At 43.2% G+C, this 22,451-nt stretch overlaps 2 protein-coding genes across 3 annotated transcripts; both read right to left on the bottom strand.

The window, feature by feature from the left end:
* Positions 1-3,554: 3,554 nt before the first annotated feature.
* Positions 3,555-12,189, bottom strand: slc25a37 (solute carrier family 25 member 37). Its single transcript, XM_080498828.1, has 4 exons — positions 12,032-12,189; positions 7,865-8,093; positions 7,501-7,557; positions 3,555-6,600 (listed from the first exon to the last, which is right to left on the bottom strand). Exons 1-4 carry the CDS (start codon positions 12,185-12,187, stop codon positions 6,071-6,073), a joined length of 972 nt encoding a protein of 323 aa, XP_080354954.1. The 5' UTR covers positions 12,188-12,189; the 3' UTR covers positions 3,555-6,070.
* Positions 12,190-15,137: 2,948 nt separating this feature from the next.
* On the bottom strand, positions 15,138-21,970 carry entpd4 (ectonucleoside triphosphate diphosphohydrolase 4). 2 transcript variants are annotated; one of them, XM_080498985.1, is made up of 13 exons: positions 21,835-21,970; positions 21,110-21,234; positions 20,820-21,017; positions 20,528-20,733; positions 20,225-20,375; positions 19,800-19,903; positions 19,155-19,214; positions 18,521-18,675; positions 17,851-18,017; positions 17,415-17,739; positions 17,232-17,317; positions 16,972-17,133; positions 15,138-16,503 (listed from the first exon to the last, which is right to left on the bottom strand). In XM_080498985.1, the coding sequence occupies exons 2-13, from the start codon at positions 21,115-21,117 to the stop codon at positions 16,269-16,271; spliced, it is 1,857 nt and encodes a 618-aa protein (XP_080355111.1). In that variant the 5' UTR covers positions 21,118-21,234; positions 21,835-21,970; the 3' UTR covers positions 15,138-16,268. The 2 variants fall into 2 exon arrangements, with proteins under 2 accessions (XP_080355111.1, XP_080355112.1); XM_080498986.1 differs by having other exon boundaries at positions 18,545-18,675.
* Positions 21,971-22,451: the final 481 nt, after the last annotated feature.

Genomic DNA, 22,451 nt, shown 5'->3' with positions numbered 1-22,451 from the left:
TGTTGTAATGTGAATCTTGATGACAATAAAGCTGCTTAATATAAATGAAATATGTTAACTTCAATTCAACGATCTGCTTTTTGCAGTCAGACTGTGGTGCTTTCCTCCTCGACACCCATGTGTCCTTCATCAAGCCTTCAATTATCTCAGAAAGCGAGAGAGGCAGCGACAAGTTCAACATTATCCAATCAATTTTCTTTCTTTTTTTTTTTACAGTTTCTGCAAACAAATAGCACAGATCAAGTACAAACATAGACATTATTAATATAATCTGTTATTTCATCTTTTCAATTACACTTCATATTGGTCCCAACAACCATCGTTATCACAACGCTATGTTTATCAGTGTGGATTTACGAGTATAAATATACATGTATAAAAGCCCTGATCTGATTAATAATGTTAAAAAGCACTGAATGATTGTCATGTACCAAGCAAAACAATTCAATTAAAAACTTGAATTACAAAAAAAAATCCCACTATGAATTCAATTTAAAACTTTCACTTTTCTGCAGCTTCAATGAATTCAAATAACTTCAATAAAATATCATACCACAGATATTTGAAAAATACATTACACAACCACTGAGATCTCCAATTAACTCTTCACATGAAGTTGAATACCAGCGATGTGGCCTCACAGGTGATAACAGCCTCATGCTGCTGGTATGCTGGGTCGACTCAGTGCAGTGGCGAACAGTGCAGATAAGATGACACGCGGGATTTAGGGCTTTACATATTTAATAAGAACATGTTTGCAGCAGCATAAGCAGAGTGTGAGCAGAGGACTGATGGAATTGATAAAGGGAGGTTTAAGAGCTCTCGTGCCGTTAATCTGTCTGACTTTGAGAAGAATCTGTCCCCAGAGAGACCTGGACAATAAGTGCCGCCACATTATTATAACACATATTCTTTAAGTCTTCTTTTAATCTGAATGTTGACGTAAAAACATCATGCGTCAGCGTCAATATAAAATGATCTGCAATACGTGCATTTATAGTCAAATCAGCAGGAAATACAACCAACTGACATCAAAGTTGACGAAAGTGAAATCAAAAGCAAATATTGAGATACTTATGTTTATTATTTTTATTTGAATGATTTCCTCGACCTGAAGTGAGTTCTTATCAACAGTGCCACTGGGTTCAGTATTCAGGAGGCCCTCAGAGTAAACAGGTAATTAGACTGAAGAGGGCCGATAGGATCTGTTTTGACGGCACTGGGAATCTGACTGTATCTCCCCAGCGTCTCTCGGTGTCTCAGGCTGTGAGCGAACACACATCAGATAAAGGAGCCTGTTGAAGGGTGAAGCTGAAGGTGAGCAGAGCTCTTATTATTGTACTTGCCATTGTAATACCTGCACTTCCGCAGGCTCAAAGAGACACGGTACGCTGATTCACAAATGCAGACGACTCAAAAACAACTGCCGCCACTCTCTTTCCTTCTATTTCAGTTCTTCAGGTTTGGGGGGGAGTGCCAAAAAGGCCATGACGGGGCCGCCTGGATTAAACTGGATCTGGCAACTTAATGGCATAAAGCAGTGAGGAGGAGCTGGTGACTTTCAGACATGAGCTATAATGCAATCTTAAGTCTTCAAACTTAAGAGTTGAGCTCATCTTTTATGTCTTCAGAGGTCAGAGATTGTGATGCAGTGAAAAAGCGTAGTTGCGGAACCGTTGTTGTTCACTTCAAGGTGGCCAATGATGCTTTGAAAAACAAGCAGATCGTCTTAACAGATGAGGAGAAAACCAACCCTGACCACAAAGACAGCCTTTGTCAGTGCTCCAATATGCCGTGACTGTCTGACAAATTTGTCAGAGTCGATAAGGACGCTTAAAAGAGCCCTGATCTTCTCATGGGAACGCTCGTAAACTTCCTCAGGTAGTGTAACTGGATCCCTCATGTTTCAGACGCCGCAGAGCTGCTGCCTTTCTTCTTCCATCAGCAGATACACTGCAGCATACGACACATCTGATGGCCAGCGCTGATTGTGTGGCTGCAAACTGTGTGTATGTGTGTGTGTGTGTGTGTGTGTGTGTGAGAGAGAGAGAGAGAGGCACGTGGATCTAAAGAGAGAAGAGGACATTTTTTAGGCTTCTTATCTTTGTGAAGAAGATATAAAGTAGTGGGACAGTTTACTGCAGATTAGAGTGATGAGAGAAACATATGACAACAGCAAAAGGACATGGGTAAGGAGGGCATTCATTGTGCACCTCAGATAAACAACCTGTTCGTGGACAGGGCAAACACTAAACACTTGTGGATAACAGCACAAGTGTACGTGTCCCGAGGCATGTTGGTTTGAAATAAATCTCGGCACCGTCTGCCTCTCTGTAAACAAGACAAGCTAACGTCCCGCTGACTGGACCACAGGACAAAACACAGCAGGGCTGAGGCCCAAAACCTCAAGGATCCTCAAAGAAAACTGATTGAAAACAAGATATGATTAGAATTTTTAAAGAAATCCTTCTTAGCTAAAATAAACTGCCTTAATTGCCTTGCCAACTTCACTGTCACCTGCAGAAGTTCTCTGAAGTTCTCTGTGGCGGCATCAGCCATCTTCTACGGAGTGGTCTGCTGGAGCAGCAGCACCACGGCTGCAGACAGGAAGAAACTGAACAAACTGGTGAAGAAGGCCAGCTCTGTCCCGGGCTGCTTCCTCTGGAGGTGGTGGGAGACGGGAGGGTGATGAGGATCATCACTGACGGAGAACGTCTCCCACCCCCTGCATGGTACCTTTACAGCACTGGGCAGCTTCCAGTGACAAGATGTATTAAATGTGGACTAATAAAAAGCTGGATTCTCCGAATACAACATTATTGAACCAATGAGACCCATGTGAAAGTGTGGAAAAGCTGTATAATATGATCATTATTATGGCACTATTTCACCGGTCACTCAAGGTGAAGCATGTGGCCCCTGAACTAAAATGTGTGTAACGACCCCTCAGCCAAACACAAACAACAGAATAATTACCTTTACAGAACACAGACTGATATAGGTTCAATACAAACATCCAATCGCTTTGTTTTCTTAGAGCTATCAAGAATAGTCTTTATAATCAGTTAAAGTTGACAGATTTGTGTAGTTTGTTGCATTATATTGCAACACATTCATGCTTTAAAGATAGAAAAAATAAAAGAAAAAATGAAAGCTGTATGTTTTCAACTGTGGGGGTTTTGCCCAATAAGCTACAAAAAAAAACTTTCCCACAGTAAAACAGTTTGCAGTTTCTAGACACCAGAATGACCTCAAGAATAGTGAAAGGTAATAGTAGACAGATACAGTAGTATTGCACGTGGCGGGAGATTCAATCCAAAAGACAGCAGATTTTCAAGCTTCTGGGTATTAAACACGTTTGACTGGGATGACAACTTGAAATCTGACACCGTGGCGCCCTCTGCTGGAGGGTCACCACTCATGCAGGGCCAAGAAGCTGCAGCCACGAGTTTTCTAATTGATCAAATAATCCTCCCTCATATATAAGGTGACCCAAGACAACGATGAAAAAAATGCAATAATGCAAGAGCAAAACAGAGAAGATTTTTCACTTGCATGTTTATTTCAGCTCCAGTGTTACAAACTGTTGCAGCGTTATCACAATCATTTCATATTTGCATGGTCGGACGCTCTCGCGATGACAATAGGCAAAAAAAAAAAAAAAAAGAGAGAAAAGAAATAAATCACTCCAGACTCATTTGTGCGTAATCAGCGTAGAAATATTTACACTACAGAAAATACCACATGAAAATAGCTCTCTTTTGCATTTTAAAACCTAAACATTTGTTTATGAACGCGGCTTCTCTGATTCACAATATCCAACGATATTTCATAGTAATAGAGTGAAGAAACAGTGCTGACTGCACATTAAACACATTTTATTTTAACAGAGCTACTTTTACACTTTGTGGAATGTGAACAACGATTTAAGTAGTTTACGACGCAAAATATTACACGTGGCTAACATGTCGGATGATTTGAACCAAGGAGATGTTAGTCAATGCGACGCCTCCTGCGGGAAGCATTTCAACTAACTGAGCAGCTGGATTTTAAGATTCGCGTCAGAAATGTGGACGAAGTCACAATGAATGACGCGGCTTTTTAAATTCCCGTTGGTGAAAAGTGTCGTTCCTTCACTTGAGGCCCAGTGTCGCACGTGCAACCGGATTCACAAGAATCCGTTTAAATTGTCAACAGGCGCCACCGAATCAGTCGATAAAAATTAGGTCACAGTGTGATTTTTGCAGTCAGACTGAAAAATGTTCAAGGTCAGTCACAGAATTGTACTATTCCCACTTCTAAAGACTTTTACGAGGAATATTAGTAAGCTTCCAAAAACGTGCAGGAAAGTTCCACCTCGTGAGCTTAATGGTTGAACGTGAAGATTTCAATTGAGCAATAATGGAGAGTAGAAAAGAGCTAGAGTGCTGAATTCAAGGCAAGCGGGCAAAGAGCGACAAAAGACAAAAAAGTAGTATGCAAAGAACATAATGCATATCTTTGGTTTAGTAATAATTTACCCAGACTGTACAAGCATGAGAAATCTGCCAGTAAATGGTTACCAAGGTCATTTCTCATCTGGCAAAAAAAAAAAAAAAAAACAAACAAAACAAACAAAAAAACCCAGCTTCTTCATAATTAAAAACAAATAAATCTGCCCGTTTGCCGGATTACGTCAATATCAGGCTAAGTTTCTGCACTGGTGTGTCAAAAATAGACAATAGACTGCAGAAAGCACACAGGAAATGTAGAACTACAACAGGATGAGTGGAAGGAGAAGGAAAATCGTCCACTGCCTGGCAGCCGCTCCGATCGGCCTCTCACTGGCTTCATGTCCCCAACATCAACGCCATTTCTCAAACAAAGTTGAAGTTATGATGTCACAATGCAAAGTTTTACCCTAAAACACACATTATAATATTTTTCATATACACAAGCTGCATACTTGATTTCAAAGGTCAGCATGACTGGCCGCTCAAAAGCTAAAACATTAATAGCGACGCCTCAAGTAACGGGCCTCATCTGATCCAGGCGTGGACCGGCTTCATGAGGCTCCATGGATAAAATAGACACCATGTTCTGAACACGTGAACCAAGTCGCCGTTTCTCTGCGACAGTTTGCGATCTTTAAGACTATTGTTGTGCGTGATTCAGGAGTCTTGCACTCTACAAAGTGAATAAAGTGGACCGCTACGGCCTACGGAGTGTGACACCGAGAGGCGGCGGGGATCTCTCAGCAGGGGAAATGATCGTACGTATGGAACGAGTTGACGCACAGTGACACTTTGGTTCAAATAAACATTAAAACACTACTCGTGCTCAGACGTGACACGTCGGGGGGGTAAAACATCTGTGTAAATGTAAAAACTATAACTATGATTTTTAACTTAAAAAAAAATGTATAATAATAATGTTGAGCAGAGGTGAGCAAGAAGGGGGGAAAAAAAAAAAGATGTGAGGGAATGTGAAAAAAAATTCAGTTTATCCGACTCATCCGGCGAGGAGTGGAATTAAAGAATGTGTTGCGACGGTTCTTTATAAACACGCCATGAAATAAAACAAACAGCACTGACATTCTTCCGCATCCATAAAATACAAGCTTAGGAACGCTAAACAAAATAAATAAGGAGTTCCGATATTAAAAAGTACAAACATTTTCCGAGATAACTTAATCATGTGTTCACCACATGTAGACGAGAGAGAAAGAGAGAGAGAGAGAGAGAGAGAGAGAGAGAGAGAGAGAGAGAGAGAGAGAGAAAGAGAGAAAGAAATGTTTGGTCGTTTGAAGAGTGGAGGAGGAAAATGTTAAACCAACTAGTATTCGTTCTTTTAAAAAATAGTCATCTTTCTTGCATATTCTGGTTGTGCAAAATCAAGTTATAGGTGATTAAAAAAAACAAAACAAAACTGGAGTGTCCTTCTCTGCCACGCCTTCATCGCTGTGACTTCCTCGTAAGACAATAACTGAGGCCGCTTCCTCGAACGAGGTGCGGGAGCAACTCGCCGTGCTGACACGCCCTCGGGTTGGCGCATTCTTCCTCTCACTGGAAGGTACACCTCGTTCCCCCAATTACAGCGGGCGAGGGCCTGCCTCTTCTTCCAGCCGCTGCTTTGTCAGAAAGTACTTGAAGAACTCGTAGACCGACCAGGCGATGGCGGTGGAGGGCATCTGGTAGATGACGCGGGCCTGGATCCCCTTGAAGAACGCCGCCGGGCCGCCGAGCCGGTACACCGTCCTGAAGGCGTTGGCCATGCCCGACAGGTGGCCGCTGATGTTCATGGAGTTGAGGGCGACGTTCTCCTGCGTGTTGAGCAGCGTCTTGCACACGTCCAGGGGGGTGGTGATGGCGGCGGAGATGGCCCCCGCCGCCGCCCCCGACACGATGTGGCTGCCGGGGTGGTAGTGTCTGTGCGGGTTCAGCTGCTCCTGCATCAGCTCGTAGGTGATGAAGTGAACGGCCTGGAACGGGATGTTCATGGTCAGCTGCGTGCTGTAGCTGCGGTAGAAGGCGCCGATGCCTTCGGTGTGCGTCACCGTTCGGACGCAGTCCAGAAGCCCCCGGTAGGGAGAGTTGTACATCTGCATTCTCTGCTTCACGACTGCGGGAGAGAAAGCAACGCATTCACTACAGGCGTCTTCAACAACCGTGGGAATTAATAGTGAAGCGTTGGCGAAGTTGTAATTATGCAGAAATCAAATGTCACAGAGACATCTGGGTTTTTTTTCCAGCCATTTCGTGGATGTGTCTGACCTGGAGAGTTGTCATTTTGCTGCCCAGTGCTCAAGCACTTTGAATAGCAAAGGCCCAACGGATGCAAACGAAGGCGATTATGCCTCCGGTGAACTGAAACCATGTTTTATTGGTAGTGTGTCGTGCTGCACGCCTCTTTATGGACAGATGGTTCAGATCTCATCGCGTGTTGTTACTGACACAGTATTTCTTAAAGTTGATGATTGCGCTTGTGAAGTGTGTGTTTTCTTGTGCGTCGACTACACATGAACAAGATCAGTAAGGATCCAACGACTGATGAATTGGTGCTCACTTTCACCCTTGCCAAAGGAAGTTTTGCAACATTTGTTTACAAGTAACTGCAGGTTCACGTGACACATCTTGCTGCACACTTTGGCATGAGCTGATTCCTGTCTACGACTCCCGTCTGCCCAGGATCGATCAAATGTACACAGGAGTGCTGGCACTTCAAAAAGTACATGTATTTTTAAGCTCCCGTAGGCTCAAATCAATCAGACTGTTGCCTTCTGATAGTAGAGTCGTGCTAAAAGCAGTTCAACTATTAACTTATTAACTCGTACGATATGAGGAAAAGAGTGTACTGGGGAACATGAGCTATATCATAGCATATCAGCATCATAAGTGTTGTAAAAGTATAAATTTGGGTTCATATGAGAGCACAATCACAACACACGATGTGGACGGAGTGCGTAAATCCAGGGTTCCTTTAAGAGGGAAAGAAAATCCTTCTGAGAAAAGCTTTCGTTACCTTCAGCTGGATTCATGACTGCATCATGGAGAACAGTGGCGACGCTGCCAGCGACACCTGCAACAGCCACAGCAGGTCGGAAAACTTAGGGAGGGTTTACCATCATTTTCAACAATTATTTCTTTTGTTTTGAATGTGAGCTTTACTTCAAGCTGTGCTGACTAAAGAAAACACAGATTCCTAATGACCCCCCCCCCCTCCTCCTCCTCCCCTATGTTTGGATTCCTCATATTTGGCACAAGCACTCTTTCTCACTGTTGGAAACAGGATATGGCACCATGACTCATCCCGGTAACTCTCCTCCAGGACCCGATGCTCATTAACACCGATACTTCTGTGCCGTGCCTGCTTGGGAGACTCGTACCGTTGGCCAAGTGGCTGTTGCGTCCGCTCTGTATGACGTCACTCAGCGACTGTTTGACCCGTTCGTAGCAGGCGAAGTAGAGGGCGTGGGCTGGCCCCGCGCCGATCATGGTGATGTTGAGGCCCCTCAGCGGTCTGAAGATCCCCTCTGTCCGGATGATTCGTTTCAGCGCCCCGTACACACTCCTGTACTGTGCGTTCGGATCCGGCTGCAGACTCTGCATTCTTGTCTGACAAACAGAAATAAAGCGACGTACATGAACTGTGTCTGCTTGTTCTGCGCCGATTAGATACTGATAACGTTTGCTGAGGACTCAAGTATTACACGATGACTGTGACTGTGCGCAGGGCACCTGGTGTCGGGTGAACCATGATTTCCTGATATATTGTTCCTCGTTACGCCGTCACACTGTTCTGACATGGAGTGCTCTTGTCGGCAGCGAGGTCTCGGCTGAGCGATGCGTGTCCCTTCCAGGCTGGTGTGGGAGGCCGGGGCAGCGCTTTGTTTTACTCCGCGGTGCCAAGTTATCAGGACAACACAAAGCATGTTTTTATTTGCGTGGAGATCTGGGACCGGCTCGGGAGATAGGCCCAGTCTATCTTCCTCGCCATGTCCCCTCCTGGGCTTCCTTCCTTTGGTTTGACAATAAAATATCAATTACATTTCCGGGAGACACGGACTCGGGAACGCGGGGCACTCCAAACGTGGCAGCGACGGCCTGTGATTCAGGTCTGTTTCTTGAGGACGACCGACTTTGAGTTGATTGTCGGTGATTATACAAGCCCAAACGCCAAAATCTACAGCGCTTATCACCTACGTCCTTGTGCAATACATGGAAATTAATTCTAATTCAATCTTCTAGGGCCTGATGGTGTGTATAGGAAGTGTGTGACTAAAACCTAACAAGGTATAATAAGCCTATAGTGGAGAATGTGAAAACCTCTGGAATACTGGGTCAGTATAAATACACCGTTCTCAGGGAGGACAGTCCTCGAGGGGTTAAAGATTGAAAAGCTGAATAAGACCAGGATGTGATGGTTCTGCTGTAACACCATGTTCACCACCGACCAGCTGCAACAAGATACATCATGATTCAACTTTGAGTCAGCAACTAAAATACTATCGCATCCATTTGAAACTTTTTGCTTTTGTGAAATGGAAACAGGAAGCGTCAGCATTAATGTAACTTAAATCACTCTCAAAGTCAAACAATTCCGCAACTGCGTTATTTATCATTTCATTCTTCTATGCTGAGACCAGTCATCACTCGGCCCTGTATATATATACACATGTATGCATATTTATTATGATTTATTTCATCTTTATTCTGTGTTATTTATATTTTAACTTTCATTTCTATTTATTCTGAGTGTTCTAATGTACGTGGGGCAACACCACAAACAATTTCCTTCAAGGAATAAATATAGTATGTCTATTCTATTCTATTCTATCTGGATAACTTTTATAATCAGCTGATTTGTTCAGTTCACTCAAACTCTGAATGTGCCAAGTAAAGAGTAGAAGTACAATGATACGAGTTAAAATGCAGACAATCAACACTTGTTCATCTTTGGCGACTACCAAGTATTTCTAGCTGTTCTCAAAGCTGTAAAAGGACTAATCACCAATACATCAACGTTTTTCTTTAAAACGTATTTAAAGTTGGATCAGCCAGACCAGGGATGACAATAAAACTGTAAGAATCAGTAACAGTGGTTAACAGAATATGTGGATACACTAAGTTTTGCTTTTTAAAAATAAAAATAATATTTTTACAGCTCCTGCCACTTTCAAGTACACGTCTGATAAGACTGTAAAGTCAGACATTAAAACAAGTTTCGACAATAAATCTGGCCCATCCTTTACGTCACAATGAGTCCTGAATTCAGCTCCGTCACTGCTGGATGTGAGGCCGTTTCATGAATCAACACCACCGAAGAGTAATAGAAGAGTAATTGCACACGCGCACCCTTAACCGCACCGATTCCAAATGTGTGCAACACCGATAAGGAGCCCCTCCTTAAAACAGCCCAGGCCCCTCCCGGAGACCCCCGCCTACAGCTTTTACAAAGAGACGCTGGATTGAGATAGGATCCCCTTTGAAATTGTCGAAGCATTTTTTTTTTTCTTTTTCCTCAGTCACTCTTTCATCACTCCAGATCCTATGAAATTTCACAACTGTGTAAACTCCGCACACATGCTTGACAAATGAATGGAATCCAAAGCTGGAAGATGCTTGTGAAAACATAGAAACCTCAAGAGTGGTTTTGGTAACGAAACTCTACGGCTGCTGAGAGTGGATCTGTGTCAACACTGTGCGTCAACACTGCGACTCCAACACAAAGAGGATTTGGTGACTTTTCGTGAAAATGTGGGAATTAAATCGGCGCTTCTGTGCCCATGTTAGTGTTGGTTGCCAGAGGGTCACAACAGCGCCACAGTTTATGCTCATAATATTTTGCTCTTTGCCTGGGAGCATCTTGACAAGCTCAAAGCCAGCTCGTTGTTTGCTTCACCTCTTCAAGAGTCACACTCAGAAACTGCCGTAAAAATCAAGACAACATCAGTGAATTTGCTTTTCCAACTTTCACTGTTTACAACTTTGTATTAAAAGAAAAAAATTCAGTACCTATATGTAAGAGATTTGTGTTATTTAAAGTATTATTAATGACCATTTTGCTATTTAAAGCTGTGGATTTACCCAAATATTAAACATTTTAATAACTTGGCCAATCACTGGTCTTAACACGGATACCTTTTGATGAAAGATTTCCACAATATAAAATGTGTTCTTTTTGTTCTGGCAGAGCTGATGTCAATTAATATTTTTGATATATATTTTAAAACAGTTACTTATTTAAATCCAAAGCCGGGTCACAACTCTATAGCTGTACATTATTAATTAATCGTAAGTTCAAAACAACTTGAAAACATGTCCCCTTCATAATGTCTTAACACTTTTGGTTGTTGGTTTTTGGACCAACAGTCCAAAAAAAATAAACACAATTTGGTCAACACTGAAAGACTAATGATGATTGGTAAAATAACTTGCTTTTATCCGACTAACTGATTACCTGCCTTTGAGATGTATTTCTGGACTGCATGAGCTGTTCAGCAGCAAGCATGCAGTATCAATGTTGACTGTCTCCACATTTCTTTTTTTTGCATTCCTTTACATTTTAGGTTTATTTATAATTTGCTGCTATTAGTTGAACTTGGTTCCAGGACATTTTGCTATACTGGTACTTCTATAGGAAGACAATAAAGAACCATTTACATGAATGAGGTTATTACAGATTGTTGACAATTATGGTTATTTGACAATCTATTGACCAGTTGATCATCGTATTAAATGATCCGTGAATGATTAAGTCTTTAAAATGGCAAAAGTAGGGGGAAATGTCTACTACTCATGCATAAAGCACCACAAAAGAAATCCCAAAGCTCAGTAAGTAATGACTTACAGACTTGTTTAAGTTTGAGTCAGAGCAAAGTGTACTTTTCAAATAGACTTCGTGAGTAATGGTTTTTATTCAGCTTTTAGTCATGACATGTTCTTCTCAATCAAGTTCGACAAGTATTATAGAGCTGCCCTGACCTTTAATTTATCTACGTTTAATAAGGGAAAATCCTCATATACTCATGCCGCTTCACTTATTGACGCCGGAAAGGATAAAGCAGGAGTTTTTTTGCGATCAATAATTGACAAACACGTGAAGAAGTCCATGATTAAACTGACAGTTTTCCTGAAGCACTTGCAGGTCAGTTGAGGTTAAACTCTGGAGAGAAGCGAGCCAGCTACGCTTAGCGAAGTTTAGTTCCACCAGGAAAGAGGCGGGAAACAGTCAAAATTAAAAAATTAAAAAAAGTGGCATTATTATCCGTGTTGACGTGACGCACGGTGTTTTTTTTGTTTTGTTTTATTCTACGGTGATTGGGGCCAGCCTGCTGAACTGGTCGGTCCAGTCCGCGGGCAGGCAGCGGGGCTGCGGTGCTAGCGCCGAGGCTAACTGAAGGATGGGCAGCGCTGCTGCTGCTGCTGGTTCTGCTGCTCGAGACTCCGGCTAACGCTGGTTAGCAGGCGGCGGCAGACGCTCCGAGCGACCCCGCGGAGCGGCTCCATGAATGAAACGGAACAGGCGAGCCGAGCCCTGCGGCGGCGTTTACCTTGACGGAGTCCACCGGGTACATCACCGTGTGCTCCAGGATGCCAGCCACGGCTCCGGCTGTCATGTGGGTCGTCACTGAGACATGAGGTGGCAAGCTCTCGTAGTCCCCGTCGCCGCCGAACGCCTCGTCGTCCTGGCTCTGGGTCTGCGACATCTCCAGCGCGGCCACCGCACGGTCCGAGCTCAACTCCATGCGTGAGGAGCTTCTCTCTCTTCGCCCCCCTCCCCACCCACCCACGGGCGCTCGTCTTTTGCAAAGATGCCACTCAGAGAGGCATCGGCGGCGTGGACGACCACAACATCATCATTACTTACAGGAGTTCCAGCGCCCGTGTGACGTTGCGAGAGGGGGCGTGGCTTTGCTGGATCTCCACCAATCAGCGGCCCGACACTGAGTGTTAGGGAGGGCTTTTGGAGTGAGGCGGCCAATGAAAAGTTCCCGTGCTGTGTTCTTTTGACACTTCACAAGCCTGCTGTTAAAAGAACTTGTGTGTCCATGCTGGTCCCTGCTTGAGGGAGTTTTTCAGTGGGCTTGTCCACTAAAGTGTAATCACAGTCCTGCAGGGGCAGATAGAGGAGGTGTGGTGACCCTATCAGGAGGTATCTGCTCAATAACACAACGCACTGCGGCTTCCCTTTGTCCAAACGGGCAGATCTACAAACTTATGGTTTCTGCCCACGAAGGAGTGCAGTAATTTAGTCATCAGAAAGAAAGAGAGAAAGAGAGAAAGAAAGAAACTTCAGCATTAGTTTTGCACAATTATGCCTTTGATAGAGTTTCTGTCAAAACATTCCTATATAGACAATACCAGACAGGTATGAAGCATGGATTCTATTTAAATGTGAACATTCATGACAAAAAAAAAGGAAATATGATTATTGTAAACAGAATGATTTGAATTATGGTGACTGTTTTAATCAATATATATTCTATGCACCTTATAGATGTTTATAAGTTTAATAATTGAAACAATTAACTGAGGTTTCACATTTCAACCCTTTGATCCTTTTGGGGGATCATCCTATGAACGTCCTTTATTATATATAAGGGGTAAGAGAGAGAGAGAGAGAGAGAGAGAGATAAAACAACCCATTCATTTTATATCAGTCAATATCTAACAAATGTGACATATTTGTTACTCATGGAAATGTTTTTAATTTTTTTTTTGCTTTGTGGTGTCATGAAATGTCAGGAGTTAAGAGTTTATTTTTTTCAATATTTCAAAAATCTTGATACAAAATACAGTAAATGAAGAAATAATTTGGCCATTTAGTAACTCTCAGCAAAATCACCCAGCGCTAACCCAGAACAAAAAAAAAGGGCCTTACAGATCTTTACATCATGTGAACAGTCATATGAAATAGCCTAGAGTGAAGACAGGAGCCTCTTAGTGAATGACTATATCACTTCCCTGCTTCAATTCCAGCTCCTGGAGAAGCAGTATAGCACTGGTCGCCTTCACATGCTACACTGACATTGTTCAGAGAGCTTGTTGAAGGCCACTTAGATTAATGAGCCAAAATGACTGTCACATTTTCTCACCTTGCACCTTTTTTTTTTTTTATTATTTACAATACGTGTTTTTGGATGTGTCCTTCAGTCTCCTGTTGCATGCCAGTAGTTTGAATTTCACTTTGATATTCAGATGGACCACTGTCCTGTGTTAAGAATAGCATCTGATTCAACTGAAAATATACAAGATACACTGGTTTTCTATTTGCAAACACCTTGTCAAGATTTCTTTTTTCATAACGTGTCTTATTCTATTAGGGTTTTTTTTTTAAAAAGAGAGAGAAGGCATTATGACATCTAAACGTGCATGAATGGGTTTGGATTGATCAGTTTCGCAGTTTGCTGACCTCCACTGGCTGAAACATAACCTCTACATGCGATACATTGCAGTGTCACTGTGGGTGTGTTGGTGAAGCATGGTGGTGGCATACGAGTGACTCAGCATTTTGTGCCTCCGACATCTTAAAGAGACGCTTGTTCTGGCAGCGTTATTACAGCTGCAGTCTTCAGTACATAATTGAAACTGGAGCCGCTGCTGAAACACTCGTTCATGCCGTCTATGACCAGCCTTCCATTGTGTCCGACGCACTGCATGGCGAGTGGATGATTGTTAAAACCCTGCTCTAATGTGGATCATTTCAGTGCTCACAGGCTCGCTTTGATAACCCACTTATGTAAACCCCGCCGCTGACAAACAGCCCACTGTTTGCTGCAGCTGCATGAACACTGGATTAGTTTGACATGTTTCACTGGCCATGGATTAACAACTTGGCGCATTACACTAATTATCTTCTCACAGCAAATTCTGGTAAGTCTTCGACTACTTGTCTCGCTGGCAAGAGCACGAAATCAGAGAACTGACCAAAAAAAAAAAAGAGTGCAAAGTGCTGAGCTGTAGTAATGTGGAGTTAAATGTACCGGTAAATATATCAGCCCTTTCCAAAAGGCCTACCTCTGAAAATAAGTAAGAAACCGGCAGTGATGTTTGAGACCACAGAAGAAATTTGATCCATCTCTCATGAAACCTGATTGTACAGGAGGTACGAACGCTCTCACCCTAAAGGACGAGAATACATCGAGTAAAAGTTCTCAACCGAAATAAATAAATTCGACAACTGGACTTTCTCATACTTTAGAAACGTATTTTTTAAACTGGGCATCATATCAGACGTCTAACTGAACATGTGTTCTTCACATTTCTGGCAATAAACTTTGTGAATGGATCAAAAAAGGCCTTATGTAGATTTAGGCAATTCTGGCCTTGTGGACCTTTCTGTGTGGAGTTTTCATGTTCTCTCTCTCTCTGTGCAACCAGTTTTCTTTGGGTGCTCCTCTTTCATCCACTTGTCCAAGAACATCTATGCCAGGTTCATTGGAAACTTTAATTCTGTATGAAGCAGGTTTGGAGAGTTGCATTCTGGCTCTTGTGAACCTGAAATCAATGAAGTGGTAAAGAAGATGGATGGACATGGTTGGAGAAGACGTCATATGACACATAGGAGGCCAGTTCTCACACCTTCCATTACGAATATACAGACAACAATCGAGCCTGGTCTCATGAAAGACAAGTTTACCGTAAAACCTGTTTTTATTTAACTGCAATGTCACATTTACTTTGCATTCATCTGTGAAAACATTTCATTTCTTATAAATAATGGGGCGTGTGCTCTTATTTACAATCCCCCTCACAGCAGTGATATGACAGCTTCTAAAAATGAAGCCTGACGTGAACATACGCAACAATATCCAACTGAACGGTCGGATAACCCAACGCAGGGATTTCAGCAGGGCCCGAAGGCGGCGCAACGCTCCAGACAAAAAGGGCAGATAGGTTTTCCAAAGAATTTCCCCAACAGTGACAAGACATGTATTGCACTATTATAGCTGTTGAAGGCGACTTGTCTTGCGGTATGAATACGAGGCGTAGCAGTTTGAGAGACATACACAAAGTCTATACCCGCCGGGACGTGCGTCTCAACTGCATCAAAGTGCTCCTTCTACTACTTAATGATATTGCATTCGAAGTCTCTGTAAACAGGGAGTGCTTATTCCATTTAACACCTACAACCAAAGATGTGACCATGCACATAAAACCCATGTAAAGAGGCATACAGGAAGACAAAGACCCAAGAACAATAAAAAAAAGAAAGAAAAAAAAGCAGCCACCACATATGAGTATTGGAGCAAGTCAAGACTACATATTTTTTGAATACGGATGATCTAAAGCAGGGGAGTCCAACCTCGGTCCTGGAGGGCCGGAGTCCTGCAGGGTTCAGCTCTCTCCCAGTTGCAACACAGAAATGTAGGGCTTGTTTTTGGGGCTTTTTCACATCCTCGGTGATGACATCATCATTAGATTCAGGCATGCTGAAGCAGGGAGAGAGCTGAAACGTGCAGGACACGGGGGCCCTCCAGGACCGAGTTTGGACACCCCTGATCTAAAGTAAATAGTACCTGTGTGCTTTTCTTCTTCAGAAATACATTAAAAGTAAACACATGGAGGCAGCTGCCTTCTGAATTTGACAAGAGAATGTGGGAGGTAATAATATATCCTGCGAAAAATATAATAAAAAAAAAAAAAAAGCAAAACTTTAAGAATTTTCGTCATTTGTCCTGATTTCAGTACCAAGAAGCCTTCATACGCTTGCTAATAGAGCGCGTGTCACCAGAGAGGAAAAAGAGCGACGAGCTTCCTCACAGAAATCGGACGCACTGTCCAGACTCAGAGGTTTATGGGGATCGTTGGCGAGCCCAGGCCGCCTTCCAGCCACGGCACGGATGAAGGGGAGTAGCGCTGCGCGGTGCGTCGATGGATGCGACGGAGTCGCAGCAAGTACAGCATGATGGACAAGAACACCACGAAGAAACAAGCCAGGAACAAGTAGTGGTTGTTGACGAAGGAGAAGCTGTGTCTCCAGTGGGAGTGAAAGCCTTTCAGAGTCTCTTGCTGGATGTCCCTGGAGGAAGTCAAAACAAAACTCGCACGTTAGTCCAGCGGCAAGCTGAAACAAGGGAGTCAGTTTATTACATACTTGAAAAGATAAAGAAATCTGAAATAACTGACAGAAACAATTCCTCTGTTTTGAGCTCAAACCGCAATCTAACGTCAACCACAGCTGTACAAGGAACCAAACATGCAATGTAAATAAACCATTTTAGAGCATGCCCTACTGTATAAGATTAACAAGAATTACTTCTTTTTATGTTTCAGTTTCATTTCTTGTGCATTTAGTTTGTAGTTTCCCTTCTGAGAACAGACAAAAGGTACCGCCTGTTGCTAAAGCTGCATTCCATCAGCCTTCAACCACCCCAGTGGGCCCTCATGTACAAAACAGAAGCTCATTTCACTTTGCTCAAACGTATTTAAACACGTCTACGTATTTCATTTTAAAATGTGGAAGAACAAACTGATAAAAGCAACTCACCTCAAAGGAAGAAACCGTGTCCGATACAGAATAGCTCCCAGCGTCCACTGCACCTCCTTATCGTAGACCAACAGGGCCGTCTTCAGGTTTTTGTAATTGGTTGGGAAAGAGAAGCCGGAATGCAGAACTTCATACATCCATGCCGATTTAAAGCACTGGTACCTGCAGATGTAAACGTGGAAAAACACAGGTAAACGGTCACGTTTTTTTTTTTTCACGGCTGATCTCCACAAATGCAGTGACATTCCTGCGTGACTCACTTAAGTCTGTGAAGATCTGCATGTGAGGCGAACGAGCCGGAGTCAAAGCGTTGTCTAAGAGTCTTCCACTGGGTGGCGCAGTAACTCTAAGATTCAAATCACAACATCAGGAACGTTTCAAGAGACAAAAAAAACAACAAACTAAGCCTCAGTGTGAAAGTTGGTGCGGGCAGCGGCGTTTACCTTGGCGGCATGGCCGTAACTTGAAGTGTTATAATCGCCACCCATGCGCAGGACGTCCTCCATGCAGTAGTAGAACTCGGAGAAGCCGTAAAACTGACTGTTGTTGTAGTCGATTGGCGGCTGGTAGATGCCGTTGAGGGAGGTTTGCGTCTCATTTGTGCGGTTCAGGTAAGGCTGCAGGATCTGCCGACACTGGTCGAAGTCTCCGGTGCCGCGCAGATGCAGCTTCTGTGTGGACGGGCCGATCTCGTCCTGCAGGTCGGCCGGGAGACACGGATCCAGGAGGGCGGAGTCTGCCGTCTCACCAACGTGCTGACCCAAGAGCCTGATGGACACGGGAATACAAGGTCACAACCTCCAACTCTCTGTTATGGTTGGTCCAGAAAACTGAAGAAAAACAAACAAACCCCCCCAAAAAAAACCCTGTCAATCTCACATGTTCTGAGCGGAAATGTTTCTTCTGAGGTTCTCCTCATATCTTTGGCGAGCTGCATTTCCTCCAAACCCCAAGAAGGTGGACACATACACCCGATAAACGTGCTCTGTACGATGGGCGTCGCAGCCCAAGTTGAACTCCGCCAGTAAATTCTTGCCGACTTCCTCCTGGCGAAACAACACAGATCAGATCTCACTCATACTTTCACTGCAGGAGGTCCAATAGAGTTACGGGTAACATTCAAGTCAAGTCATGTCTAAACTACTCACAGTATCAAGAAAGCTGTGACTATCTATTGAAAAGATGACAGGGAAACTGTACCTGAGCATCATTTGGTGTGAATGAATAACTAGCCTGCTACTGCAGGAGTCACAAGTACATGGTCTACTAGTGTTGAGGAATGAACGTCATTACATTTGACGGTTCCTCCACAATTAACCCAACGTTTACTCTCCTGAATCCTGCTCGGGACACACGGAGCAGGCTCACAGTGTGCCTTCAACCGTGACGATCAGAGAGCAGATCGCCTCCAGAGGCACACAAAAATGGTGCATACAGGTTTAACCCGGGGAATGAGAGACGGTTTGGAGGGGAGGGGAGGAAGAACAAAGGGTGAGTGTCCAAAAAAAACAAAGACAGCACAAGAACAGAATTGGTTGTGGATAATGACCTGCAGTGGAGAAGCAAAGCTTACAGTTTTGGGCACTTCGTATGCGATCTGGGTGGAGACGCCGCCCATGTCCAGGACACCGGCTGTCCTTTTCCTTGTCAGGGCTTCCTGCTGATCACTGCCCGGGACATTTACCTCCACGATGTCGTCCTGGTCTTGTGAAATTCACAGCGGAGAAGAGGGAGTCATGGGGGGCTTAAGGAACGTTTCCTTTCTAGATTTTTTAAACGTCATATCGAGGCCAGATAATTACAAAAAAAGCAATACTTTAAACTGATCCAAATATTATTTGTACAAAACCCAAGTAAACTCCGATTGAACATCAATTCTAAATCGTCTACTTGCCTCATGAGAATCAAGTAGACGATTGTAAGAAATAAAGCAATCACCAGCAGCTTGCGCTTTAAAGTAGGTCACTGAATTTGCTTTAAGGTTTCAGCCTGCTGTCAAGCGTTGTGTCGGTTCATCAAAGTATATTTAAACTAATAGAAACATACTCACCAGAGGCAGTCTTATTAGTATTTTTTTTTTTTTTTACATCTTTTTAGTACACGTTAACAGAAATCTTCATTTCAGCCAAAACAATCAAATCTTTACAAGATTGCACACTGAAGTTCTTTGTATGGATACTTACCAGTGGTCACATGGTCAAACCTTCCGAGGACAAAGTTTATTCCAATCCATGCATAGACGCCTAGAAATATAACGATCATGGTTAGGATATAAACATCCCCCCCCCCCCCCCCCCCCCCAAACAATCACTAAATGTATATAATATCGGCATTTAAAGACGTCAGATAAGTGAAAATATTTGTTAACCTGTTTTCATTCCTATTATTTTGTTATTGTTATGTTAAACTTACATCAGTGTTGTAAGCTTTTTATTTTTTTGCATTATTTTACCACATCTTTATCCTCATAAGTGCACTTGAGGAATGCTTTTACAAATGCATGCCACAAAGTTAGTGACTGTTGGACTAATGGATGATGTGAGCATATTGTAAGACGGGAGCACTCAGTGGTGTTTCGGGATTGGGAAAGTCCTGCAAAAATACATTTGGGGATTTAGTGCATTCAGAGAAAATATAAAAAGATGTAATGTGTTAAGAGTAGAGCCACTTTAAGAGTTCACAACAGATTTCATCCAATCGTAATGGCATACAAGGATCCATAATGACTTTGAAAAGTCACAAGTGTACAAGTTTTTAATGTTACATGCATGTAATCTGGCCGACGAACAATATTACTAAATGTTTTTTTCATTTTCAAATCCCGTTACCTTCTTGTTTCCCAGAGATCACTTCTACATGGGAATCAGAGAAGAGAAAGTTGAAGTGAACGGGGATGTCAGTGCGCAGATCCTCAAGAAGTGCTTCTTGTTGACTGAAATGAAAAAAAATATATAAACACCTTACAGTCAGCATTTATTTTATTAACCAAACTTAATTGTAAATTTAGCCTGGACATACCTTTTTTTCTGAGAAAGCTTCATTTGACTTCTATTACTCTTTTATTACATGAGGTCAAAGTAACGTGTACAAATGTGTGTGACCACATTTAGTAATTTTCTACTACATTCATGAACATATACTTGAGGTTTACATTAAAAACAATTGAGTAGTCACTGTCAAGCTTTAACATATATGCAAAATGAAAGGTTTTATGTACACGTGATCAAGTGGTTCTTATTGAGCCTCGCTTTACCTGTCAGGCAGGATTCTCATCCCAGCTGTGCACAGGATATACAGCGGGGTTTCTTGGTGCTTGTTTTTGGGGATGTGCAGTGCTGCGAAGCTCAGCAGGGGAGAGATATAGTCGCTGGCTTTCTCTGGTGTTTTTGCTAATTCAGCTATACCTACAGAAATAACAGGTGAGAGCAGAAACCATTACATTTTACTGCATTTCTGTAATGATAAAAACATTCATTCAAAAGGTTGTCACGTGAACAAAAAGGTTTCTTTATAGAATGTGTTGATTAATTGGGAAGCCGAACACTGGGCACCACACCTGGCTTGATTTTCATGACCACTGGCTTGCGGTGTTGATCTCGCATTTGTTTGATATCCAGCAGTTCGTGGGGATTGCCGTTGTGCCGAGGCCAACAGTACACAAATACCCTGGAGCCACTGCTGCCACAATCCACCACCAGGCCAAAATTGAGATTGGGGTTGCTTGTATCCGTTGCATCCACGTCAGTAACCCTCGCCAGGTGCCTAGAAAACAATAAACACTTGTCAACGCAATGGTCGACTGTGGTCATTACTGTGGTTTGCCTTTAACGGCGGCTGTTTGAAGGTACCTGTGGAAATGATTGTCTTCTCGGATCCAGCTGGCGTGGCCCTTACCCGACACAAACAGCAGGTAGACGAGTCCAATAAGGCAGATCACAAAGCCGATGAGCAGCAGCTGTCTGAAGAACGGCACCAGAAGCCGAGGCAGAACCTGGGACGACAGGCTGAAGTGCCAGGAGGCTGGGAAAAGGCACGAAAAGCTGATCCTGCCAGCAATCAAAGGACCAGAGCGTCTCAGTGAGGCCAAAAATATCACATAGGTATGCAAGGCATGCGATTCCTGAGATGTCATACCTACCTCCCCATAATGCCGTTGTTCTTGTTGGTTTACTTTTTCATTACAATCTCAAATGTGGCAATTGATAAGGGGACGTGTGACTCGTTCCCACGCTCCATCATGTTGTCATTATTGAGCATTGTGGCCTTTGAAGGAGAGAAAAAAAAGTATTGTTGAAGCTCTGTGAGAATGAACTATTGAGCATCTGTATCGGAAAAAGCCTTTACATGATGGACGAGCGAGAAACGGGCTTGAAGTTGACGTTTATTGTATGGATAACAAATTAGGCGGACACCATCAAGATAAACCGAGAACATTTCGTAGGATATTTAGTGTGTCTGCCGCTCGCTGCCGACTGCATGCCAGACACAAAGTTATGACATACCGTGTCATTTAAATTACATCTCCATCCGCTTTGTAAGGGAAATCTTTAGCAGTTTCTGGCGATTTTCTTTGGGAAACGGTGAGCCGAATCATTGACAAGTCATTGCGGACTATTCCCGAATTTCCCCCACGTTTTGATGTGCTTTGTGTGCATGTTCTCCCAATGGTGCAGGACAAGTCTGCACCTTGTTTTTTAGGCAGGCACAAGAACCCACTGCTCTACACATTAGCAGTTACACGTCTGACGGATAGTACCGCGTCGGATAACAGCTAAAAGCCCACGTTTTAATACACTTTTACACATCGACAGCGCAACCAAATGAAGTTATACGTTCATAGCAGCAAGCTTAATCTCTACTTACTAACGAAACCGCTGAAATCCGTCATTTTCTGCAGAAATAGCCATTTCTGTGTCGCCAGATGCTAACCACTGGCTAACGAGGGCCAGGCAGGCAGGCAGGCAGGCAGCCACTCCGGCTCGTGACGTGGAGGTTGTCGAGCTCAGGGTGCGTTTGATTTTTGTCTCCGGGTTTCCCGGATGTAAAAGAACTGTGGAAAAACTCATACCGTCCAACATTCGTCTTCTTTCTTCCAGTTTATTATCGTGTTGAAACTGGGACTCCGGCTCATCACCGCCATCTGGCGTCTTAAATGTGGCGTAGTAGAGACTCCAACAAAAATAGGACACATGCTTTGATAATCTACCCAGAGAAAGTTGCACGATGCCATTGATGCCATTACATTCGCTGAAGATATTCTGGAGAGGAGAATTCACTCGGACAGCAGCAGCAGCTCATCCAGAGTCGTCAACAACACAAAGAGGATGGTCTCTGGCCTAAATGCATCTCAGATTTACTTGTTGAATATGAAACCTCCAGACCCCTGAAGTCCCGGTTTATTATTGACCCAGCCCCTCGAATGAACAACTTTTTTTTTAAACTGATGTCTAAATTAATTTTTTATTTATTCTGCTTTTTAT

Source organism: Blennius ocellaris, assembly GCF_963422515.1.
Source record: "Blennius ocellaris genome assembly, chromosome: 7".
Classification (NCBI taxonomy): Eukaryota; Metazoa; Chordata; class Actinopteri; order Blenniiformes; family Blenniidae; genus Blennius; species Blennius ocellaris.
Note: the sequence above shows the minus strand (reverse complement) of the source record. Positions and strands in the feature narration are given on the sequence as shown.

Bases quoted from the DNA above. Each gene is read 5' to 3' on its own strand.
- slc25a37 (XM_080498828.1), bottom strand. From the start codon at position 12,187: ATGTCGCAGACCCAGAGCCAGGACGACGAGGCGTTCGGCGGCGACGGG. The intron at 8,094-12,031 runs GTAAACGCCGCC...TCTGTTTGTCAG, and splicing joins ACCCGGTGGACTCCGTCAAG to ACAAGAATGCAGAGTCTGCA. The intron at 6,601-7,500 runs GTAACGAAAGCT...TCTCTCCCGCAG, and splicing joins AGTCATGAATCCAGCTGAAG to TCGTGAAGCAGAGAATGCAG.
- entpd4 (XM_080498985.1), bottom strand. The intron at 18,676-19,154 runs GTAAGTATCCAT...GAATTTCACAAG, and splicing joins GTTTGACCATGTGACCACTG to ACCAGGACGACATCGTGGAG. The intron at 17,740-17,850 runs GTGAGATTGACA...CGTGTCCATCAG, and splicing joins AACATTTCCGCTCAGAACAT to GCTCTTGGGTCAGCACGTTG.